Here is a 24,376-nt window from a genome sequence, read left to right as displayed (position 1 = left end):
TGACACCCAAGGCGAAAAATGGATTTGCCTTGAAGCCTAAAGTTTCCGGCAAATTTGCTTCAACCAATCAGCAAATTTGCTTCAACGTCTGTCTATTGAAATCACGATACGCCCACATTATTTGACGTAGAGCGTCAAAATTTAGCAGATCAATTTGTATTGTGTCTAGGATGGTTGGTATTGAAAATGAGATATATCGGTCCTTCCGATATTCGGTTTTTTATAATTCTTGCCACATTTTTTCACAGATTTGTCTGAAAATTGGTATTTGTAGGTCATAATGGGTCCTAGTTCGTGTGGCGAAATATTGTATGCATGGGTCCACGCTTTGGTATAGCCCCCAAATAACGGTACCTCCCGATTTTTGGTGTTGTGATGATTTTTGCCACATTTTTGCACATATCTGCCTAAAAATTGGTATTTGTTGGTCATAATGGGTTATTGCTCCGGTGGCGAAACCTTGCATGTATAGGTCCACGTTTTGGTATAGCTACCATATAACGGTACCTCCCAATATTCAGTATTTTGATGGTTTTTGTTAGATTTTTTCACAGACTTGTCTAAAAATTAGTATTTTTGGTCTTAATAGGTTCTGGCTGCGATAGCGAAACATTTTATGTATAGGTCCACTTTTTGGAATAGGTCCCATATAACGGTACCTCCAGATATTCGGTATTTTGATGATTTTTGCCACATTTCTTCGCGGATTTGTATAAAAATTGGTATTTGTGTGAAGTAATGGGTCCTAGCTCCGTTGGCGAAACATTGTATGTAAAGGTTCGCGTTTTGGTATAGCTACCATATAACGGTACCTCCCAATATTCAGTATTTTGATGGTTTTTGTTAGATTTTTTCACAGACTTGTCTAAAAATTGGTATTTTTGGTCTTAATGGGTTCTGGCTGCGATAGCGAAACATTGTATGTATAGGTTCGCGTTTTTGTATAGCCCCATATAGCGGTACCTCCCGATATTCGGTATTTTGATGACTTTTTGTCACATTTTCACACGAATATGTCTAAAAATTGGTATTTGTGGGTCATTGTGGGTTCTAATGTTTCCTTTACCCTAAGGTGAAATTTATTAAAAGTTAATATTTTTTTACTTGTTGACATTTAAATTAAATTTCTTTTTTCACATTGGTCTATTATATATTGCCAATTTCTGTAGTAAAAATATTACACATTTCATCTACATATATCTAATTTTCATTGAAACGCTTTTGTTATTATTTGTCAAATGTGAGTTTTATATTTTAAATAATTATTTTCATTATATTTTATAAATATATTTATTTACAACGTCTTGATTTATCATGCAAAATGCTTAGCATTCATTCAACAATATATGTACTGAATAAAATTCAATTTAATTTAAGTTCAATTTTTTATTGTATATTTTTATTTTTTCTCCTTTATATTAAATTTTTAAGTTATGCCATGTTTACGTTAGAACTTTTTGTAGGGTTAACCTACTTTGAGAGGATTTATTTGAAGTAAAAGTAATGGATATGACAATTTAAATCCAAATCCAGTGGGTTAACCCTCATAAATATAAACGTACTATTAGCATTACAAAAAAATCGGGAAAAATATTTGCATAAACATTTTTTGTTTAATTTTAGTAAATTTTCGAAGAAAAACAAATTAAAATAACAAAATCAATGCAATGCTTTTTAATGTGTGTTAATTGTGTGTAACTAATTATAATTAATATTAAATTAATGTCGTCGTCTCATAACCCAACATTAAAATGTAGAACAAAAAAGGAGAAGAAGCAAAAAAACAAAATAAATTAGTTATATTTTTAAGTCCAGGTTTAGTAATACGCAATGAAAGGTTTTATTTGCAAAACATACCGCACGAATTCATAACAAAATATATATTTAAATTGATAAAAAAAAAACAAACAAAACAAAGGAGAAGGAAAAGGAAAGCGTAATCGAAAAACGCAACATATTAAGCCAGTTAAAATGCATTAATTGTAACCATATGCATATTATTATAAATGAAATAATATTAATAAAAATATTTGAAAACAAAAATATAACAAGTGTTTTAATGCATTATTGTAGGTGCATAAAAGTGGGAACGAAAAAACGTATAATTGATTAATATAAAAGGCCGTATTAAATATACAGTTCATGTTTCGTTTCATATTTTTAACCTCCATATAGAGTTTGCCTTGTTTTTTATACCCTCCATCATACATAGTATGGGGGGTATATTAAATTCGTCAGTTCGTCAAGTATATATATTTTTGATCACCGTAAAATTCTAAGACGATTTAGCCCTGTCCGCCCGTCTGTTATAATCACGCTAGAGTCTAAAGGAAGCTAAAATTTTCCACAGATCAGTCTTTTGTGTGCAGGCAGCTCAAGTTCGAAGATGGGCTATATAGGTCTACGATATCGTATAGCCCCAATACAACGGTACCCCTCGATATTCGTTATTTTGCTGATTTAAGCCACATTTTCCAATGGAATTGTCTCAAAAAACACACAAGCAGTTCTTTCTGAGAACTTTACCTCCTGGAAGAGAATTGTTTATATAGATTCACGATATCGTATAGCCCCCATATAACGGCACCTACCGATATTCGGTATTTTTATGATTTTAGCCACATTTTGAAATGGAATTGTCTGAAAATGGACCCACGGAATTGCCTTTGCATACTTTGCCCTCTGGGAGAAAATTGTTAAAAGATCCACGTTTAGGTATAGCTCCCATATAACGGTACCCCCGATATTCGGTATTTCGATGATTGTAGCCAAACTTTTCAATGAAATTGTCTGAAAATCCACAAAAGGAGTACCTTCTAAATACTTTACCCCATGGAAGAGTATTGTCTCCATAGGTCCAAGGTGTCATATATCCCTCATATAACGGTGTCTCCCTTTATTCGGTATTTTGATGATTATAGCTACTCTTTTCTATGGAATTGTCTAAGAAATCCATACTAGAAGTTCTTTCTAAGCACTTTACCCTCTGGAAGAAAAATGTTTATAAAAAATGTCTATGCAGGTCCAGGTCTTCGTTAATCTCGACATGACGGTACCTCCCCATACTCGGTATTTTGATGATTTTAGCTACATTATTCATCGGGTTTTTCTTTTCAAGTTTCGTATTTGAATATTGTAAAGGCTTATGCCAAAAGTTGCCAATATAACGGATATATTCGGATAATTTCCAAATTCGTTCCAAAAGTTCAAAATTCGACCCGGTCGAACTTACTGTTTGTACTTGTTTTATTTCCTATTTGGTTAATAGAATTCGTAAATTTCTACTTAAATCCAATTTAATATTACGCCATAATAATTACGACATAACATAATCTTATTACATCTTCAATAATCCACAGTTTACACATGTCGCTAAACATGATAACATGGTACTGCAAGGAGGTAGACAGCTTCGCAAAACTAGAGAAATACAGCCCTGCGGCTATGCCAACTTTTTGTCATAACAATTCCAAATTAGATACAACAAGTTATTCTCATTTATTTGATATTTTTCCTCATTTTTGTAATCGAGCTAAAATCCGCGAAAGAAAGGCCTTTGCTGCAAAATACAAATACAATTGCTTTGTTCCAGAACGTGCAAGAATCTACCAGTTTTGCAATTTTTGTTCGATATCATAATGGGAAAATGGCTTATCGTACTAAAAACTTGTAACATTCTTGCAGTTCTGAAACAGACCAAATAATTTTGTTTTTAATAAATTCTTTGTTGTATTTTAGCATTATCTATCATCTAGGAATATTTATCTACAACTACGTTTAAAACTAATCTAGTTTATGACTTTGGATATGAAACCAAAAACAAATGTAAATATGAATATAAATTTCATAATGCATGTGAACTGAGGGTTGTTCTTTTGTAAAGTACCTCCAATAGAAAAAATGAAATGTTTAAGAATAGCATGAAAAAATTACATTTTTGTCATTGCTCTTAAAAACTTAAATTACTAGTAGTTTAATCATTTTTAGTGGTTGTTGGTGTAGTAGTGCGACTAAGCGGGTTCAGAGTGATTATCTTCGGCGATGTTTGTATAGTGGCGTTGTTGGCCGAGGCCGATGATGAAAGTTCTGCTTCTGTGGGAGTTGAAGTGATTGAAGTGGGATTAGCAGCAACAATGCTAGGTACAGGTGAAGAAGATATTGTAACACCACCACTACCAGAGGATCCTGCTGAAATGGTTGTTGACTTAGTAGCCGGCACTAAGTTTACTAATTTGCGTACAGTGAGATTACGATTCAACAATTGACTTGTCAAATGCGGTGGCAACTGTTTAAGGCCTCCTGGCTTCACTACAATGTTTCGTATCTGGGGCTTATCCGTAGATATAAGTGTAGCATTTGGGTTATTGATTATTTGTATTTGAGGCAAATTTTTGGTTTGTACATTAAGAATGCCAGTCGATGAGCGTGTTGGCGTCGTAGTGGGAGAATTCGAGGTTGACGAAGCAGAACTCAGTGGTTGAATGTTGATTTTCTTTACAGTCGATGCCAAGGGTGATGTATTACTGCCGCTCAGACCACCGCTTGTAAGATGTGAACCCGCTCTGGGTATTATAGAAGCTCCTGTAGGAGACTTGGAATTTGTAACTACAACTTTAGTGTACTTGGGCATTTGTTGAGATAGACTTGAACGCGATATAATGCTGGGACAGGGTTTCATGGTATTACGATTGATGAAGACCACCTTATTAGGTTTATTAGCACCTATTTGTTGAGGCTGAATTATGGTTCCTGGTTTGTTAATTACATATGTGCCACTGCTGCTAGTAGTTGGTCCACCACTGGTTGATATGGTTGGCGTATTTGCCTCTTTAATGATTTTTTGGCTAATTATCAATTGGCCCACACCGGATGAAGCTGCAAACACACAAAACAAAGCAACACATAATTCAAGACATTATAACAGCATATTTAAATATTTCTACTAACCTGGCTTAATTGCTGGGGTTGTTGGCTTTGCTCCCACGCCTTCTGATATATTACCATCGTTATCAGCAAAAACAATTGGCATATCTATAATATTCGATATATCCAGATTACTTGACGAGGTCGATGGTGTGCTGGAGCCTAATGATGTTGATCCAATGGGATGCAGCGTCTTAGCGGTTCCAGATAATTGCAATGTAGTATTTCCGGTGGTATTCTTTAGAACTGTATATTTCGGTTGACTACCCACAGCTGTTGCAAATTGTGTGGTTTGGCCATTTGGTGTTTTGAGTGTAAATATATGTTGTCCGGTACTAGACGTGCTGGGACTTGTTGTAACAATGCTTCCAATACGGGGTCCTGATAAAATATCACTTTGATTCTGAGCCACTATAGATCCCGTTTTGATGGTATATATTTTTGATTGTGATTGCAATGTTGTTGGTTTTAATTGCACAAACTGATTTGAGGGTATCATTTTTATTTTAGTACCAATTGATGTTGAAGAAGCACCACCAATAACCAACTGTTTTTGGGGGGCAGTGATGACTGTGGTCTTTAGAGGTGTTGATTTTCCCGATTGGGTAACCAGCTCAAAGTTTGTTACCAACTTATTGGAGTTGGAATCATTGCTTGTTGCACTGTTATTCAAACTGGCGTCTGGATCATTGGAATCTGTAAGCATTGTCATGCCAAGCTCATCATTAGTCGCAGAAACTTTTGTTGTTTTCGGTTGAGTTTTACCAATCATCACTGGCGTGGAAGTATGCATTTGACTAAATTTACCAGCAGGTGTTGTGCCCGCCGTACCTGGTAGTGGACGTGTACGTGGCCTGCCAACTAAGAAGAACAAATAATTAAATTTAAATCAAGTTGAGTTAACAAAACTACAGATTAATGAAAAGCAAATGAAATGAAAAAGTGAATTGTTTACCCTTTCTTTTAACTTGAAAAGGATCTTGAGTTTTAGTTTTCTTGAGAGCTTTTGATTCTTGCTTTGATTTCTTATCTTTTTGTGAAAAGATTCATTTGAAATTGTTAGTATATTTACATACTACAAATTATAGTAAAACCTACCCAAATGTTTTGTTTTTGCTGGTGTACTATCTGAATCAATGCCATCATTTTTCCGTTTACGTTGTTGTCCAGCACCTTTCTCACCGGCCAACATCTTGTTCTGCTTGTTAAATATGTTGCTAGTAACAGAAGTTGGTATACGTGGTCCTGGAGGATTTGTTAGCACTTTCTTTATGAACTCGTAAACTTCATCGACAACCATTGTATCGACCATGGCCTGTGTAACATTTTCAATTTTTCTTCTAGACTTGGGTACCCTTAAAGCATCATCGGCACTGCCAACAACTACTAATGATGATTCTGATTGCATTTTTTCTCGCAATGACTCTATTTCCTCGTGACTGAAAGAGATAAATTAATGAGAGAAATGTCGGAAATTTATGTCAGTTTCTGCTTACCTTGATCTAGCCGAATTTTGTCCAATAACAAAAAGTATTGGTACTTTTATATCCAATATACGATCATCGGGTGTACCACGAACTCCATTGTAGGTATTATAAGCAAACCCCATGCAAACTATACAGGCAACATTCTCAGACATGCCCACTTGTAATGCCAGTGATGCCCCAGCATTGAATCCAATCAATATAATACTACGCTGAGGATTTTCACTGCGCAACTCAAGGATTTTCACTCTCGTCAAAGAAACAATTTGTTCGGCCACTTGCTCCAGTGGTTGGCGGGAAATATGTCCACCTAGAGGCAATAGATGTAACATAGATCATGTCATTAGTAGGATTTAATTTTTTTAATACAATGTCTTTCCCTTACTTGTCATGGGTAATGTTACTTGCACTATTTGCGTTATGGTAGCCAAATGCTGATACCATTTTTGCAAACGATTTGGTACGGGACCACTGGTTGGCATCGAAGGTAATGCCACTATGACAGCATTTTGAGGCAATTTTCGGCTTTTGGTGGCAATTTGTGGTTCCCATTTCTTTTTTAAGACTGGCGCCAATAGTTCTTGGCTTATATTAAGAGGACGTCCAAATAACATTTTATCCATAAGTGTGGGTAACTTGGACTTCAAGGTCTGCAATATATCTAGATATGAAGCCATATAAGTGGCGGGCAATGTATCCATTAAAAGACAATGTAGCCACTGAGTCAGTCGGGATTCCCAACCGACTGAGGCTAAAGCTTTACGCATACGTGCCGCTGACTTATCAACTACAACACGCCGTTGCATGGGCTCATTTGGTCGACCCTGGTTGGCTAATCTACCCAATTGGTCACTGTCCAGTATGCGAACAACTTTGCCGAATAAATTTTTTTGCATATTTGACCAACCAATTCTGCAAAAGAAAGAATTGGGATTTACAAATCGCGTTTTTTTCTAAACTGTAAATTTTTACTTACTGATTTATTTTCATTTCCCAGTCTTCATCATCAGAATTAATGTTTTTAACATATTTTGCAATGCGCGCACATTCATTCATAACCTCCTTGGCGGCAATTTCATTATATGCTGGTATGCAAGCTTGGTTGCATTCATTTAACTCCTGTTCATCCAAAGGGTGTGAATGACATGAGGGACACTGAGGCGGCCGACGCACTAGTATGGTCCGTGCTGGTTGCAATCCATTTGTTACATCACCCAAGGATTTAACCGAGTTATCTCGAATATAGCTGTGCTCCATTTTACCGCTTTCCGTCGATGTATCAGCAGTAGCTGTTGTGCTCTAATAAAATGAAAAAAAAAAACAGATTATTTTTCTGTCTTTTGCATAGCCTACTCAGAAGGAATTTTAAGTTGAAATTTAAACGAAAAGCAATGGCTTCTTGGATGAAAATACCCAAAGTATTTTTAAATTTTAAAAGGGGATAAAAATTCAGTTTGTTTGTCCTGATCTAGGCCTATACAAGTCGGACAAAAAGACCACTTATGGCAATAAACTTGGTAAGTTTTACGTACTTGTGAAATGAGTTTATTGTATTTCAACTTTAGACCCTATCTTAATGGAAACATTTTGCAAACACGAAATATGTTTAAAAAATATAACAAATATTTGTGGTTTCAACTGCCAAAATGTCATTCGATTAAATAAAATTTAAAAACTATGTTTATTTACACTTGATTTTGTGATGACAATGGGTTCGGTTGCCACTGATGCTGCAGTTCCTGTTGCTACTGATGTTGGTGGCGTGAATGGCGTTGTGTTGGGCTCTACCACTGCTTTAGTTGCCACTATTGTCAATTGTGGCCGCTTAGCTGCAACAATTGCCATATTATAACTAACAGTTTTATCCGAGGACGATGAGGAATTTGTCGACGTTCCAGCCGGTTTAATAATACTTTTTAAATCCTTTAAAGCCACTGTACTTGTGGTCTTTGTCGCAATTGCTATGGGCGATGACTTTAGTGTAGCAGCGCCGCCAAAAGATGCATCCGTTGTTATCTGTTTGGCTGTTACAGTTGTATACAATTGTGGCGGTGCTTGTTGTTTTTGTACAGATTGCGGTTTCTGTATAGGTGTAAGGAAGGTTGATTTTGTTATGGCTATCTTTGGTGCTGTCGATTTCAAACTTTCTAGCGTTTTTCCAATACTGTCAATGCTGGACTGCATTTTTTACTACATATCACAGAAGATGAACTTGTTTTTACTAATTTGTATTACTTTCCAACAGACAATTCTTCACAGTTATGCCACTTTTCAGTTGCGTTCAACTAAACAACAACAATTGTTTGCAAATTGGATCTAGCATTTTTTTCTATTTCTGAACTTTTCACTGTAAACGGGGTATGTATGTGTATGGTGTGTGTTGTTGCAAAATATTGCCCAGCTCAATTCCGAGACTCTTAAGCACGTGTTGTACACATAAATGTTAAAACGTTAATCTTAAATATCAAGTTTAATTTGTATTTAATGAATATTTTGCAATTAAACTTTGTATTTTTATGTTTTTTACTAGCAAATCTACTTGTTTCCTCTTTTCGATTGTATTTTTTTCACCATATGAAGCGTCATAAAATTGTGTTGCCATATTTATCTCAAATTGTAATAGATTAGGAAAAAAAAACTAATTATATGAGCACAAGCTCTCTCGCGCCTTATCTCTCGCTCTCTCCCATAATTCTATAAACAAACATATGTCAAACGTGTTCCTTATTGTGAAAAATGATTAAAGCAATAAATGCCATTGACAAATATGAAATACTTACACCGCCATCGTCATCTTCATCGTCTAGTTCTTCATTTACTACTCCACTCCTGCTGGGGTCACTTTCCTTCTTTTGAACAAACTCTTCAAACAACTTTATAAATGACATTTCCAACAGGTATAGGCTGCGATTGATGCGACAAAATTTTCGATATAGGAATTCTCCTTAAGCAAAGCAACAAAGTCACACTTTATGGAACTTTTATCGGATATTTCCTGGTAAACAGCACTAAAACACTTGCCACAAACAAATCATAGATCTGCAAGCCACAAAAGTTCAGTTCATGTCCTCAAGGAGAAAATCACGGCGCAAATTGCGAGAATAAGAACGAAACGAATAACTAAAGCAGAAGTACAAAAAAGAATAAAACAACCAAACGAACTTCTCCAGACGCACTTAACAAACTATTTCAACATGCCACGCTAATTTGTTTGTATTTCTTGCTTGCTCGCATTAGATATTAACTGTTGCACTTTATTTGTTACTTTATATGTAGTTACAATTATATCTTTAAACGATATTGAAATTTCTTTGGGACTCACAAACGAAAACACACGATTTCGGTTTCATGCCTCTATTGTGAAATGAAGCTGTTTAGGGTTATGTAGATCAACTTACAACTAATCGATTACTGACTAATATCGATTTAATCGAATATGACAATTGTAGGAGAGCCATGTTATGTTCCATACAATTAGAAATATATCTCTGCAGCGCGAATGTCTAACTAGTTAATAAAAGAATTAAGCCTTACTTACATGAAAAATGTTGTTTGAATTGCCAATTTATTTGTTTATACGTTAAAAAATGACATTTCTTGTTAACCACACAATTTAGATGTTATTAAGTGGGTGTTTTAGTTTTGGTTTTGTTTTAGGTTTGCTACTTTTTTCGATATCATCATCGTACAATGAAATAAAGGTAACCTCATTTCAAATTAGCATTCCCAGCTCTGCAATTTCTGTAATTTACCTTGTCAAATTTCAATGCATAAAAACAGTTCCAATCTCTGTTTTTGTGTGTATACAATGGACTTATGAATATAGATTTTGATGTTGTCAAAAGTATAAACTTGAAAAATTTGTAAACATATGATTACATGATTTTACCTTCTTAGTTCTACCATGGATATCATTAAGGGAAAATAGTTTATCATAGTAAAAACTTTTACAATCCTGTATTTCTGGAATAAATCAAATGTTGCTACGCTAATTTGTTTACTTTTTACATGAACATTTTAGATTTTAGGCTGATGTAGTTAATTTTATTATTGGCAATCCTACACTCCTTTCTTTCATTATTTAAGGTACAAATACAGAGAGGCTTATTTAACTGACTTAGAGCTGCAAATGCATAGAAGGTTTTTTACTGGCATAAGTCAAAGGCTGGTTTTTTCGTAAATGAACAAAGGAGTTTTAGGTTGACCTAGTTCAATTTAGGCCTTTTCTTTTACGAAGAAGCCAGCCGATTACTTAAGCCAGTAAAAAAGTGTTTTATGTATTTCCGTGTGTATGTATTTTACATATGACATCATTTTTGCTATCACAGAAATGCATAAAAAAATAATACGTTATTGATGTGTTTAACGAAAATTTAATTTTATATGCTTTTATACAACAAACAAATGAAGATGAGAATGCATAAAACACATTTCTGGCTGGTATCTTCGGAAAAGAACAAGTGAGCCTAGGGCCGAAATCGAACTAAGTGAACTTAAACCCTTTTGATCCTCTACGAAGAAACCAGCCGATGACTTAAGCCATTCAAAAAACCTTTAATGGACTTCCACCTAAACACTTTTGATTAAATTATATTTTTCCCATGAAAATAGGGATCGCTGTGTCGTATGATATGTGCAACTTCTAAATATGGAAAGATTTATATTACATATGTAAAAAATATTTCGACTGATAGAGCCTTTAAAAAAGAATGAAAAAATGCTCGTACTGACAGTTGTTTGACAATTCCTTTTTGTTTGTATACAAATATATAAATAAAAATGGCAGAAAATGATGTTCTGAAAAACGAAAATTAATTGCCTAATTTAAACAGAACCACACGTAGCAGACCATCAGACCCACCAACATTCGTTAGGAAGAAAAACTACTCAACCATTTTTTATTGATTAATTACTTTAATTTTGTTTTTTCTTATTACAACTTTGACATTTCATCTTCAATCAGCTGTGGTGTTGCCTTTGTCTGATAGTGGATGTTTCTGAAAATTCACTGAGAATTGATAGCTCACTGAGCCAATGGCTGTGTCTCGTTATTGCTCAGTGTGAGAGAGAGTGTCGAAAGTCGTAGTAGTTGGGGAAAATTTGTGTAAAAATAAGTTTTAATCGGAGCGATTAAAAAATAAAAGAATTTGAACAAAAAGGCGACTAACAATTTTGGCACAAGTCGCCCAACGGGTTTCGATACATTTGAAACTGCAGAATAAATAATATAATTGAGGAAAACATACAAAAACATCAGCTTCAATGGCGAGTTTAATGCGAGTGCCATCGATTTTGGCTAAAAATGCCGCTGCTATGGTACGTTCAAAAAATATATTAAAAATGTTCTGCGTGCGGTGTGTGTGAGGTGGGATGATAAAAACGAAATATTGTTTTGGTTTTCGGGAGAGAGCAAAAATGTGCAAAGAAATTTATCAAAGCAAAGGCTTACACAACCAATTTTCCTCAAATGTGCAATACACATATAGGAAGAAGGCAGGATACGAATGAATTTCACAACTTGCAGGATAGCATGCTCGATGTGTTAAGGCGACGGTAATGAATAATACCACCCACAAATCTGAACCTGCTAAGACTGCCCCTCTGGTAGAAACGTTAAGACATTTTTCGGAACTACTCCCAACAGAAACTGTGCGGTTATGTAATGATACCTCTTGAAGCAAAATGCATTAAAAATTGTAGCGTTGGATAAATTATATTTACTATTTTTATTAGAGAAAATAGTTTTCTGGAAACTGAACCATGTGATTCTCACTGTTAGGTAATACATGTGTAAAATTTTCCATTTGCATTCTTGGCCACGTTAAATGAAAACAGAACACTGTTCATATATTTTCCTTGGGGAAAATGAAATTCTTAAATTATGCGGCTGTCTGAGTGGCATCGACAGTTGTCTTCTATCGCCGTTTTATGTTTGTTTAAGGTTATGTTTGTACCAGTAGAGTTCATTGTCTTCTTCTTTGGGGCCTGCAGATGCATGCTCGTTAATCCTTTATATTTTCAGGGAAAACATTTCATTTACATATTTGATGATGATGATGATGATCTTTTGTATAACCAAATTGAAAACTACTCCATTAAAATTGTAAAATACATATTAGGTAATCTTTGTAGTTGTCGGTATGTTCTCTGTGGTTCTTTTGTTAATATCTTTGCTTTGATATCTTCACACTATGGGGGGAGTTTTCTACCTGTGTGACTTTTCGAGTAATGCATTGAGTGTTTTAAGTTGATATGGATATCTTATCTGACCAATAAGAGAATGCCGCAATTCTACCTACCTACTTGATAGGTCAAGTGTATTTAGTGTTTTCACTTTTTCCATGTTGATAATGCGTTAAAGGTCTGTCTCGTTTTATACATTTAGACAGATTTGAATGATAATAAGTTATGATGTTTCTCAGCATCGGTCAACTATTCTTCGAAAAGACGAGAATTATCGCTCGAATTAAATTTATTTGCCTCTGCGTTCTAGCAACAGGTTAAGCAGGGACGTACGTCGAGAGGCCGAAAGGTTACTTTTCTTAATATATATATTTTTTTGCATTTTACATGGAAAATTTATTTTTTCCACCTTTTAATTAAATGCGTGTTTATAGGGAAAGCTTGTAATTATTTGGATTTTAGATAAATGGTCTACTTTTCCCCCTACTTTCAACGAAATCATCTGCAAAAGTAGAAGTACTAAATCAGCCTTCTGGCTGAGACTGATTGTTTTTTTTTTTTATGAACACATGTGTAACAGCTTATTAAGAATGCTTACCGCAGAGAACAAACTATTGAATCTCTGCTGTTTTAACAGTTGTCTGGTTATCTGATGTGACAGTTTTTGGTCGATAAGGGCTCATGTGGTTCCAGACCGTATACCAAATTTTTGCTGTGAAAGTTTTAAGCTTATATTTCAGCATTGTCTGTCTGTTATGAAGAAGAATTGCCATAGAGTTGAAAGACCCAGAATTAAGGAATATAAAATTGTAATTTTTTTAGCTTTTCCTTGTTAAGGCGAAAACACATTTTTATACTCCACACCATTCTATGGAGGGTATATTAGCTTTCTCATTTCGTTTGTAACTCCTCGAAATATTCATAATAGACTGACGACAGTATATATATTCTGAATGAGTGTAAAATTCTAAGACAATCTAGAGATGTCCGTCTGTCTGTCTGTTGTAATCACGCTATCTTTCGAACGAATTGTGTACCAGTAGGCAATTTCGTAAATGGGCCATGTCGGTCCATATAGCCCCCATATAACGATACCTTCTGATATTTGGTATTTTAATGATTTCAACAATATTATATACCGGAATTATTTCAAATTTTATATTGGTTAATAAGTACTACAACCTATGACAAACATTTTAATATGCTGGTCCACGTCTTCGTATAGCCCTCATATAACGGTACCTCCCGATATTCTATATTTTAATGATTTTAGCCACATTATTTACTGGAATTATTTATAACTATCACATACTCAACAATTGTAGTGTTCGTTTGTTTGCCAAGACACCGAAGAAGAATAGCAAAGTTGTAAATTTCACGGGATCTAAGTACTATAAGAAGGGGATCCTGAAAATTGCATTGCCAGACAACGCATTTTCCCCCGAAATCATATTTAGCCACATAGTATTTATGGAAGATAAAGGATTTGCCCAAACACTACACAGTTTACAATATAACATAGGTTGTTAGGGTTTATGAAAACACCATTTGAAGTTGATTTATGCATGTCAGTCCGTTCGTCCGTGTATTATTGTGAACAAAATGAAATTCGCATTTATTTTCCTATTATGATTTAGACTTAGCTCCCATATATCTTCAACCGATTTCGGGTTAATAGTGTAGCAAATGGCCAATAGAAGTCCAAATGACTTGAATTTTGGCACGACCTACCTAATTCACTTTAGAAGTAAGTACTTGAAATTTGGTGAAAATCGGTTCAGATATAACTATAGTTCCCATATATTCATCCGATTTGGTGTTTAAGTCCCTCACATTCGTAATGTGCATTCGACAACAATAATATTTGGTACCAGATTTCTTATAGAGCTCGGAAACACCTTTGCAAAATTTTATCTTGAACGGCTAAGATTTTGATATAGCTCACATATATATCATAAATCCGATTTCAGGTTTATTGTGCAAATAATAGGTACGTTTCCATTTGGTGGAACTCGGCTCCGATACATTTTTTGATATAATCCTTCTCGAAGTGATATAATGCACTCTATAGCAATGTTATTTGGTAAAAAAGATTAAAATGTCTCCGTCAAATTTACTGAAAATCGATTCAGAATCGGATATGCTTCCACTCTATTAGTTCCGTCTGAAACCAAATTATAACTGCTCTAAAGCCAATAGGATAACTTCTGATAATAACCATTTGGACAATAAACTTAGTAGCTGACCTATAGAATTTCGGCCAGTAAGTCCATCTGACTACTAAATTTGTCATCAAAGAGATTCAAATCACAATGATGCAAAAAATTTTATGATTAAGGTTAGAATACATAAAACGCTTTTTTGAATTGCTTAAATCATTGGCGGACTTCTTAAAAAAACAAAAGAGTTTTAGGTTGAATTAGTACTTTAAATAGCTTAGTAGTTTTTGCACCACTGAGATTTGACTTTTTTTAAATTTCACAACATAATTATGTTTATGACAGAAAACTTGGTTGTAGTATGGGCTTACTAGATGACTTTATGTAGGCCTTGACATTCACTTTCGTATCCGCATACGGAAACAGGTCCTAAATCCTTTAGAATACTTCAATAAACAACCAATTTTGAAAATAAGGACTTTTAAAGTTACCATTAAGTTTTTTGTATTTGTATTACGGTTTTGTCAATAAAGAAAAAATAAATTGTTGTTGCAAAATGTTTATATAAAATAAATTGTTGTTTTTATAAAAACATTACCATCGTTCTCCACTAATAAACAAACGTTGTTTTTATAAAAACAACAATAAAAGGGATAAGCCTGACCATTTTGCAACAACAAAATACTACGGTATCCCGAACAAACAAGCCACACTGTTCTATTTATAGACAAGGCACGGTCGACGAAGGGGTTTTTGTTGTAACAGACAAAACCAACTTATATGGTTATGCTTCTTCGTTCAGGTTGAACGAAAGCATAACAAGTGGAGAAAGATGTAAATGTTTATAAGTGCGGTTGTAAGATTTAGAAGTCTTTCCAAAAGAATTTTAGTTTTATTTAATTCTTTGGTTCCTCTTCTATTGAGCTTACGATCTCGTCACTTGGGTAAAAATGTTTTTTGTCATAGAAGTTATTTTTAAAATAACTTCTGGGGAGAATATCCCAGACAAAAAACAAGGGAACTGATGAGGATTGGTGGCTCTTTCCGAAACCTAGGTATTCCCTGCCTTACCCCCTGGTAAACATTACCATCGTTCTCCACTAATAAACAAACGTTGTTTTTATAAAAACAACAATAAAAGGGATAAGCCTGACCATTTTGCAACAACAAAATACTACGGTATCCCGAACAAACAAGCCACACAAAATAAATTTTCTATTAAATATGGTCTGTTCCAGAACAAGAAACTACAATTTTTTGCATTTTTTTTCTTTTATAGAGGAAAGAAATGTCAATTGAAAAATTTTATAAAGAATTTCATATTTTCATAGAACAAGAATTCAGCCCCACTATTACTTGTGAAGAAATTTATATCAATCGTTTTTTTTGCCGTTTTGATTTTCTTTTGATTCAATGCTGTGTTTTTATCTAAAAATCTGGAAAATTAGCCATTAAAAGTGCGCCCATGCGTTAAAAATTTGTTTCGTTTTTATTTTCAAATGGATTTTAGTTAACATTTAGTAAATAAAGTAATTTGCCGAATTATAAATCTTCTTTTTTCTTCACTCACTGTTGCACTTAAATCCTGAGCAATATTTTAAAGCAACAAAAACATTCAAAATACTTCAGCAAAACATTTAATATAGCATTTTCAGATTAAATGAAACCTTTTGCAATTCAAATGAATCTTTTTGCAGCGGGAATGAAACCTTTTGCAGTGGAATTGAAACCTTTTGCAGTGGAAATGAAACCTTTTGCAGTGGGAATGAAACCTTTTGCAACCGAAATGAAACCTTTTGCAACCGAAATGAAACCATTTGCAACCGAAATGAAACTTTTTGCAAATCAAATGAAACTTTTAAATTTATAGAAGGAAAAATAACAAAACATTTATATTTTTAGTAGTTTTTAAATTAAATCAATTAATTATAACTAATATATTGACAAAGAGGATTTTTTATTGATTATAAATATCTACATTTATTTATATTATTTCTTAAATTTTCAATTATTGTAATAAAAAATGGTTCTTTATTGATTTGATATAAAATGCTTCAATATTATTAAATTCCAAATGCTTAACGCTAAAAAGAGAAATTTAAACAAATTTTGGCCTTTATAGGTATGGCCAGGACTGAAATGTGAAATTAAGCTTTACCACAATTTTTTATAGTTATAGTATACTATTAATCTTTCCTAATAAAGGATTCCCGCTTCGCAGCTTTATTGATTATGGAGATAAAGTAGTCGTGATTTCAGTAGACAGAGAAGTGGAAATCATTAAATCAACTATGATCATGATTGTATATACTTTATGGGGTCTACGACTAATATTTAGAGGTGTTACAAACTGAATGACAAATTTAATATATCCTCCTTTCCATGGAGGAGATTATAAAAAGGTACCTAATTCGGGTCCTTTGAAAAAAATACCTTGAATAACTTTTTTCAATCTTTCTGCATCTACACTTGTGTTTTATGGAAGCTTAAGAAAAAAAATTATAAAAACATAGTTATTAATAATCAATAAAAATTCCTCTTTAACTATATATTAGTTATAATTAGTTTATTTCATTTTAAACCTACTAAAAATAAAAATGTTTTTTATTTTTCATTCTATAAATTTAAAAGTTTCATTTGATTTGCAAAAAGTTTCATTTCGGTTGCAAATGGTTTCATTTCGGTTGCAAAGGGTTTCATTTCAGTTGCAAAAGGTTTCATTCCCGCTGCAAAAGGTTTCATTTCCACTGCAAAAGGTTTCAATTCCACTGCAAAAGGTTTCATTCCCGCTGCAAAAAGATTCATTTGAATTGCAAAAGGTTTCATTTAATCTGAAAATGCTATATTTGCCGTGCATTGTCATAACATTCAACCTCAATTACATATACAACTATAAGTTCTAGTTAACACGACATTTCACTTTCATCAAGCGTATAATCTGCAATTTACTAAATTACAGAGCAAAGCAAAACAAATGAACTACATACCTAAATACATGTGTACAATAATCTGTCATAAATTAATGGATTTATTTGGATTGACTGTCAATCGATTTCAAGTGATTTATGATAATAGTTGCATTTATTGCATTTCTTCCATCTTATGATAATGAGAGTGAAATTCGTCTTTATTCGAAAATATTAAAAACTATTTAAACATTCAAATGCCAAAGTTTGTCAACGTGTTAATGAGAATGTGCAATTATAAAAACAGCCGGGATTTCGACTTTACTTTTCACAAACAGGTATCAAAAAGTGCAATTCTCACGTAGACATACATACACGGTATCTCCATTTCGCATAAATTATCTAGTAATCGAGTTGAATTTTCCCCCTTATTACAACAAAACAATTGTTGTTGATGATTTGCAAACAATTGTAATCGAGTTAAAACTCCATATGTTTGAAAAAAGAAACAAATACAAAATGACAAAAACCTGCCGCGGCGATCCTCTTACGTAAAAAACAACAACAGTAAAGTGTCAATTATTTTTATTCAGGCACAAGTAGTACAAAGAAAAAGCGATAACAATTTCGTTGATATAATCTGCCATAGCATACCTTTAAGATTAGACAATTACTTTGCACACACGCGCAAGACACCCTAATATACACATACACATACACTCAGTTCACAAATTAGCACAATTCCCCTTTGGCATTTATTAACATATAAAGCAATTTGTTTACATTTCCTTTCGCAAATTTACAGCTTCGTGCCTCATCCGTTGTGCCACAACGTGAATTGCACATTGGCAATGGCCGTCGCGATGCTTCTACCAAATCAGATGCTATTTCAAAGGAATATCCAATTGTGGATCATGCCTATGATGCTATTGTAGTAGGTGCCGGTGGTGCTGGTTTGCGTGCTGCTTTCGGCTTGGTAGCTGAGGGCTTCAAAACAGCTGTCATTACAAAATTGTTCCCCACACGTTCACACACCATTGCCGCTCAAGGTGGTATCAATGCCGCTCTGGGTAACATGGAAGAAGATGACTGGAAATGGCACATGTATGACACAGTTAAGGGCTCCGATTGGTTGGGTGATCAAGATGCCATCCATTACATGACCCGCGAAGCCCCCAAGGCTGTCATTGAATTGGAAAATTATGGTATGCCCTTCTCCCGTACACCCGATGGTAAAATCTACCAACGTGCCTTTGGTGGTCAAAGTTTGAAATTTGGCAAGGGTGGTCAAGCCCACAGATGTTGTGCTGTTGCTGACAGGTAAGTGTTGCAAACTCCTTTATCAAATGGCCTTAATTATCTGAATACTCTACAAATTTACAGAACTGGTCACTCTTTGTTGCACACCCTTTACGGTCAATCATTGAGCTACGATTGTAACTATTTCGTTGAATACTTTGCTTTGGATTTGTTGATGGAAAACGGTGAATGCCGCGGTGTTATTGCCTTGAACTTGGAAGATGGTACATTGCATCGTTTCCGTGCCCGCAACACTGTTATGGCCACTGGTGGTTATGGTCGTGCTTACTTCTCCTGCACCTCTGCTCACACTTGCACTGGTGACGGTACTGCCATGGTTGCTCGCCAAGGCCTTCCCTCACAAGATTTGGAATTCGTACAATTCCATCCTACTGGTATTTACGGTGCTGGTTGCCTTATTACCGAAGGTTGCCGTGGTGAAGGCGGTTACCTGGTTAATGCCAAGGGTGAACGTTTCATGGAACGTTATGCTCCTGTAGCTAAAGATTTGGCCTCTCGTGATGTTGTCTCCCGTTCCATGACCATTGAAATTATGGAAGGCCGTGGTGTTGGCCCCGAAAAGGATCATGTCTACTTGCAATTGCATCATTTGCCCCCAGAGCAGTTGGCCCAACGTTTGCCTGGTATCTCCGAAACTGCTATGATCTTCGCTGGTGTCGATGTCACACGTGAACCCATTCCTGTATTGCCTACTGTACATTACAACATGGGTGGTATTCCTACAAACTACAAGGGTCAAGTATTGACCATCGATGCTAACGGCAATGACAAGGTTGTTCCTGGTTTGTATGCTGCTGGTGAATCTGCCTGTTCCTCTGTGCATGGTGCTAACCGTTTGGGTGCTAACTCATTGCTGGATTTGGTTGTCTTTGGACGTGCCTGCGCCAAGACCATTGCCGAAGAAAACAAACCTGGTGCCACACCACCATCCCTTAAAGATGTAAGAATTTCGTTTGAGTAACAATTGTTTTTCTTTAACTTCAGAAATGCCTTTTTCTATCTTCAGAATGCTGGTGAAATGTCTGTTGCCAACTTGGATAAATTGCGTCATGCCAATGGTAGCATCACCACAGCCGATTTGCGCTTGAAAATGCAAAAGACTATGCAACATCATGCTGCTGTCTTCCGTGATGGCCCTGTACTTAAGGAAGGTGTTGAGAAGATGTCTGACATCTATCAACAATTCAAGGATATTAAGGTTGTAGACAAGTAAGTTTTTTCTAAAAGAAAAGAAAACTAAATCAAAGAATATTGTACACTAATGACTTTCTTTTACAGATCCATGGTTTGGAACTCCGATTTGGTTGAAACTTTGGAATTGCAGAACCTTTTGGCCAATGCAAAAATGACCATTGTGGGCGCTGAAAACCGCAAGGAATCCCGTGGTGCTCATGCCCGTGAAGATTTCAAAACTCGCATTGATGAATACGACTACAGCAAACCTGTTGATGGTCAACAAAAGAAACCCTTGGACGAACATTGGCGCAAACACACACTCTTGTGGGTCACTGATGAGAAGGGTACCGTCGAAATCAAATACAGACCTGTTATCGATCATACCTTGGATGATACCGTGACAACTGTACCTCCTGCTATTCGCTCGTATTAAAAAGCTGTTTGGAAAACTTTATTTTTTTGAAATTTCCTCCTATGTCCCTCCTTCTTTTGTATAAGTTTAATATAAAAATACGAGATACTAAGAACACATACACACAAATTTCTATTGTCTACAACTGAGCTAATTTTCTTTATTTTTTTTTAAATAGAAAACGACAACAAACAAATCTGCGCTTTGTTTTTACCAGCTTTCTGGGTTCCTTCCAGCTAGATTTTTTTGTTATCAGATTTTGTTTTTGTTTTATTTATTAAAAAAATGTATTTTCGTTCTACTTCCTTGAGAATCCTTTTTAATATTCTGACGCGAAAAAAGTTGTAGTTGTAAATTTTTAAAAAAGAAATACAATAAATGAATGATATTTAAACTATTTTTGCTGTATTTTTTCTTAATGTATGTACATATTTAAAGTCAGTCATAGAAACATAAAGATATTATTATGGAAATTAACTATTTTTGGGTAAATATAACGAACGGACAAGTTTACAACATCAGCACTTTAAAACAACAGCTTATGTTAAATAACAATTGCGAATACGCAAATTGTATAGACCTGTTAGAAAGTAAATAAATTCTCCTTTGGAAATTCCAATTTCTGCAAAATGTCCTCCACTTTTTGATTAAAGCCAGATGGTCCACACGATGCAATAAAAGTTATTTTATCGGTTTTCGTTTTATCCACTAAAGGTTCTAGTATTTCCAATGATACATGACCCTTTAGTCCAGTCCAACTGTCACCAGAGTTCGACAAAACATTAGTAAATTCAAATCTAAAAATAAAACTTACTAGTGCGACGCTGAAAATGAAATGTAAATGTTATAACTTACCTCTCATCTTCCTTCGCCATGTTGGAAAGTGCATCGCAGCACCAAATATCCTCTACCGTTTTATTGAAATACAAGAGTTTTAAAAGTTCTCTAAAAGATGGAAATTTGTTAATAAATCGTATGCAATAAAATTTTTAGAAACCTTACATTCTATTGGTATTTCTTTTCAACAGATGATCAATAAGCGAGAGAAAAGGCGTTATACCACTGCCAGCAGCAAGGAAACAAATGCCTCGATGACCAGCCAGTTGGGCTAATTTGAAGTTACCTTTAGGTATAGAAACCTTCAACGATGCATCATTTCCAGTCGCACTTAGATGCCCGGAGAAACTATTAGGATATGAATATTTTTTTATTAGAAAATCTAATGTATACATTTTCAAAACACAATTATTGTCCTGGTTAAGATCCCTTAGATATTTACTGGGAACTGGCGTATAACATTTACTCAAATTCCTTGAGTTTATTTGACATTCAAGCGAAACATGATATCCCAGCGGTAGAGTACAAATCACGTTAGGATTATTCAGCAAAAGAACAAAGGTATTATGATTATACTGATGCTGTTGAGATGTTTTAAAATCCAGTAACAAATCATTTTCCACGGAATTTCTTAGCATTTTTTTCACTTGATGTTTTCCTAACTGTGGCCATATATCTTTGTTGGCATCAGGTTTCTCGAAACAAATTTCAATTTTTCCACTTTCTCTATTAATTTTCACGTCCTTTGGCGGCCATTCTACCTCAGAGTGTAAATCAAAGTCAAATTTATGTAAATAGGTGTCTATTAATATCCAAATTTCAACATGATTATCTGGTTGATCAGGAACTTTTCGTATTAAGGAACCAGGATTGCAAAACTGTTTTGTATAGAAGTAAATGGTTATACTATTTCGATTTTGTATCCAATCTAATCGTGGCAGAATGTCTTGTGATGCAGGTGGTAATGGCGGTTTTGCAAATTTGGGAGATAGCTTTGTGGATAAAGAGTCTGTGGTTTCTTCTACAATTTTCTCCACTTTTTTTGAATGTTTTAGGGGACCAATTACACATTTATTAAGTAGCTGTTGATAGTTCACCCAAGCATGTACTTCATTGAAAAGTTTTGTAGCATCTTTACCCACACCACGCATCAATTCATCGACGCCTTTAAATGAATTAAACCATTAGCAAATGTTACATGAGTTTTAAAATATGCTTACCTCCAGGATGGAAGTCCATATATCGTGTTACATTATATACCACACCTCGTATTGCCATCCAGGCATCATTCCTGGTATTGTGCTTTGAAAGTTCTTCTGGCGTTACCGGTATTATACGTCCTTGGGTACCGGATAGATCAACCCCAGAATTGCCCAAACGTATCCAATCCATTAATGAATGCCCCGGTTTTAGGGCACATTTATTACGGGGATTGCCAGTTGCAGAGCCACTTCCATTATTTGGTGGTGTCGTTTGCGGAATCATTAGGGAAGCCGTTGAAGATGGTGGTAGAAGATTATTCTTCGACATATTGCTGGATTGCGGTTACTTGAGTGGCTACCTTTGCCCTCAATAGCTACACAAATGTAGCTAGAACTGGCTAAATAAGGATCCAAATTTTTAGGGACCAACAGATCGAAAAAGAAGGCCTTCAGGGCTTAGCAGGTCGAAAGCCAACCATGAGCTGGAGTTCACAGAGTTCACCAGATCTAAAACTGGAATTCCTTGCAGGGTTTTAAAAATCGGTCCATCTAAACATAAACAGCTGTTTTTCATATTAAGGGAAAATTTTTTGCCATGCGGTAGGAGTTGCCAAGGTCTTCATACCTCCTGTCGGTGCGGTAAACAATCACAGCTGTTATAAGAATAGGTGTCTATAAATTATGGTATACGGATGATTACCTGTACACTCAGGTCTTTTTTTTTCAGAAAAAAGATTGTAACAGACCTACCGGTACAGCTCTAGTTTAATAAAAAACTCTTGGACTTTTTTGTAATATTTACCAAAGGTAAGTATTTGTACCCTAATTTCAGTAAATCGGTTTTGTAGATTCGGGTCGTGAACCAAGATTTCGGGTCAAAAATCCGAGTACTCCGGTCCTTCCCCCAAGAAAAACATACTTTTCCGGAAAGAGGAAACAAATACTTAGCTTTGCAAAAAAAAAAATCTGAAAGTTTTGATATCTTGTTTGTAAATTCCAGCCACACATTTGAAGTAATTCCGTTTAAAAAAATAGCCATAATCATCAAAATGTCGTACAAAAATATCGACCCATATGGACAATTTTGCAGTAGTATGCGGCACCTATTGGAAACTTATTACACCCATTTTAAAATAATCTCACAAAAAAGTGTGACTACAATTATAAAAGTATCCAATGCCGATAAGTGTGGTCTATATCAAAACTTGGATTTATATGGAAAGTTCTTTATAATTCCTGTGACTGGGAACAAAAAGTGCAAACTTACATAAGAATCAGTTGAAGACTATGACTAAAACTCCCCAAGAAAGCGTCAATCTGTAACGTTACGTAGGCTAGGTTAGGTTAAAGGATGGGAGGTTGTTTAAAAACACAACCACTCCACACTCGCTTACCCAGTAGCCTCTGTCTGACACCAGAAAGATTGGACAGTGGTAGAGTAAGTGCTCCACCGTTTCGGTTTCATCTTCGTATTCGGTGTCACCCCCACTTTGAAATCATGGCCCTAATGTTGCAGTGACCTGTTATTAGGCCCACCATAAGCTTTAGGTCAGATTTCGTCAGGGAGATGAGTGACGTTGATATCCGTTCAGAGATCACTGGCCATATTTTTTGGAGATATTACATCTCCTTCCAATCAATCAATTCTGATTAAATCTCCGAAGGTATTGATTATGTAATACTTGGAAGAAGTGACACAACGGTGGGTTCACTGAGCTATCGATCTCTAAATCTACCGCCTCCCCAATTCATCTGCTGATTCATTCAGTTTGAC

The 24,376-nt window shown here is 35.0% G+C and overlaps 3 protein-coding genes across 5 annotated transcripts; 1 reads left to right on the top strand and 2 right to left on the bottom strand.

The window, feature by feature from the left end:
- Positions 1-3,704: 3,704 nt before the first annotated feature.
- On the bottom strand, positions 3,705-9,776 carry LOC101898351 (KAT8 regulatory NSL complex subunit 3). Of its 2 annotated transcripts, none has more exons than XM_059128422.1 (7): positions 9,188-9,776; positions 7,384-7,706; positions 6,793-7,319; positions 6,420-6,717; positions 6,022-6,362; positions 4,948-5,784; positions 3,705-4,875 (listed from the first exon to the last, which is right to left on the bottom strand). In XM_059128422.1, exons 1-7 carry the CDS (start codon positions 9,293-9,295, stop codon positions 3,974-3,976), a joined length of 3,336 nt encoding a protein of 1,111 aa, XP_058984405.1. In that variant the 5' UTR covers positions 9,296-9,776; the 3' UTR covers positions 3,705-3,973. The 2 variants fall into 2 exon arrangements, with proteins under 2 accessions (XP_058984405.1, XP_005176416.1); XM_005176359.4 differs by lacking the exon at positions 9,188-9,776 and adding an exon at positions 8,097-8,990.
- A 1,677-nt stretch (positions 9,777-11,453) lies between these two features.
- LOC101898176 (succinate dehydrogenase [ubiquinone] flavoprotein subunit, mitochondrial) lies at positions 11,454-20,960 on the top strand. 2 transcript variants are annotated; one of them, XM_005176358.4, is made up of 5 exons: positions 11,454-11,723; positions 18,461-18,975; positions 19,039-19,915; positions 19,982-20,184; positions 20,254-20,960. In XM_005176358.4, the coding sequence occupies exons 1-5, from the start codon at positions 11,670-11,672 to the stop codon at positions 20,582-20,584; spliced, it is 1,980 nt and encodes a 659-aa protein (XP_005176415.1). In that variant the 5' UTR covers positions 11,454-11,669; the 3' UTR covers positions 20,585-20,960. The 2 variants fall into 2 exon arrangements, with proteins under 2 accessions (XP_005176415.1, XP_058984379.1); XM_059128396.1 differs by lacking the exon at positions 11,454-11,723 and adding an exon at positions 17,866-17,993.
- On the bottom strand, positions 20,947-23,052 carry LOC101898002 (cytochrome b5 reductase 4). Its single transcript, XM_005176357.4, has 4 exons — positions 22,621-23,052; positions 21,566-22,565; positions 21,419-21,508; positions 20,947-21,360 (listed from the first exon to the last, which is right to left on the bottom strand). The coding sequence occupies exons 1-4, from the start codon at positions 22,928-22,930 to the stop codon at positions 21,147-21,149; spliced, it is 1,614 nt and encodes a 537-aa protein (XP_005176414.1). The 5' UTR covers positions 22,931-23,052; the 3' UTR covers positions 20,947-21,146.
- Between the last annotated feature and the right edge of the window lie 1,324 nt (positions 23,053-24,376).

The sequence above is a fragment of the Musca domestica genome, unplaced genomic scaffold (assembly GCF_030504385.1).
Source record: "Musca domestica strain aabys unplaced genomic scaffold, Musca_domestica.polishedcontigs.V.1.1 50, whole genome shotgun sequence".
NCBI classification, from domain to species: domain Eukaryota; kingdom Metazoa; phylum Arthropoda; class Insecta; order Diptera; family Muscidae; genus Musca; species Musca domestica.
The sequence above is the reverse complement of the archived record's forward strand: the minus strand, read 5'-3'. Positions and strand labels throughout refer to the sequence as shown.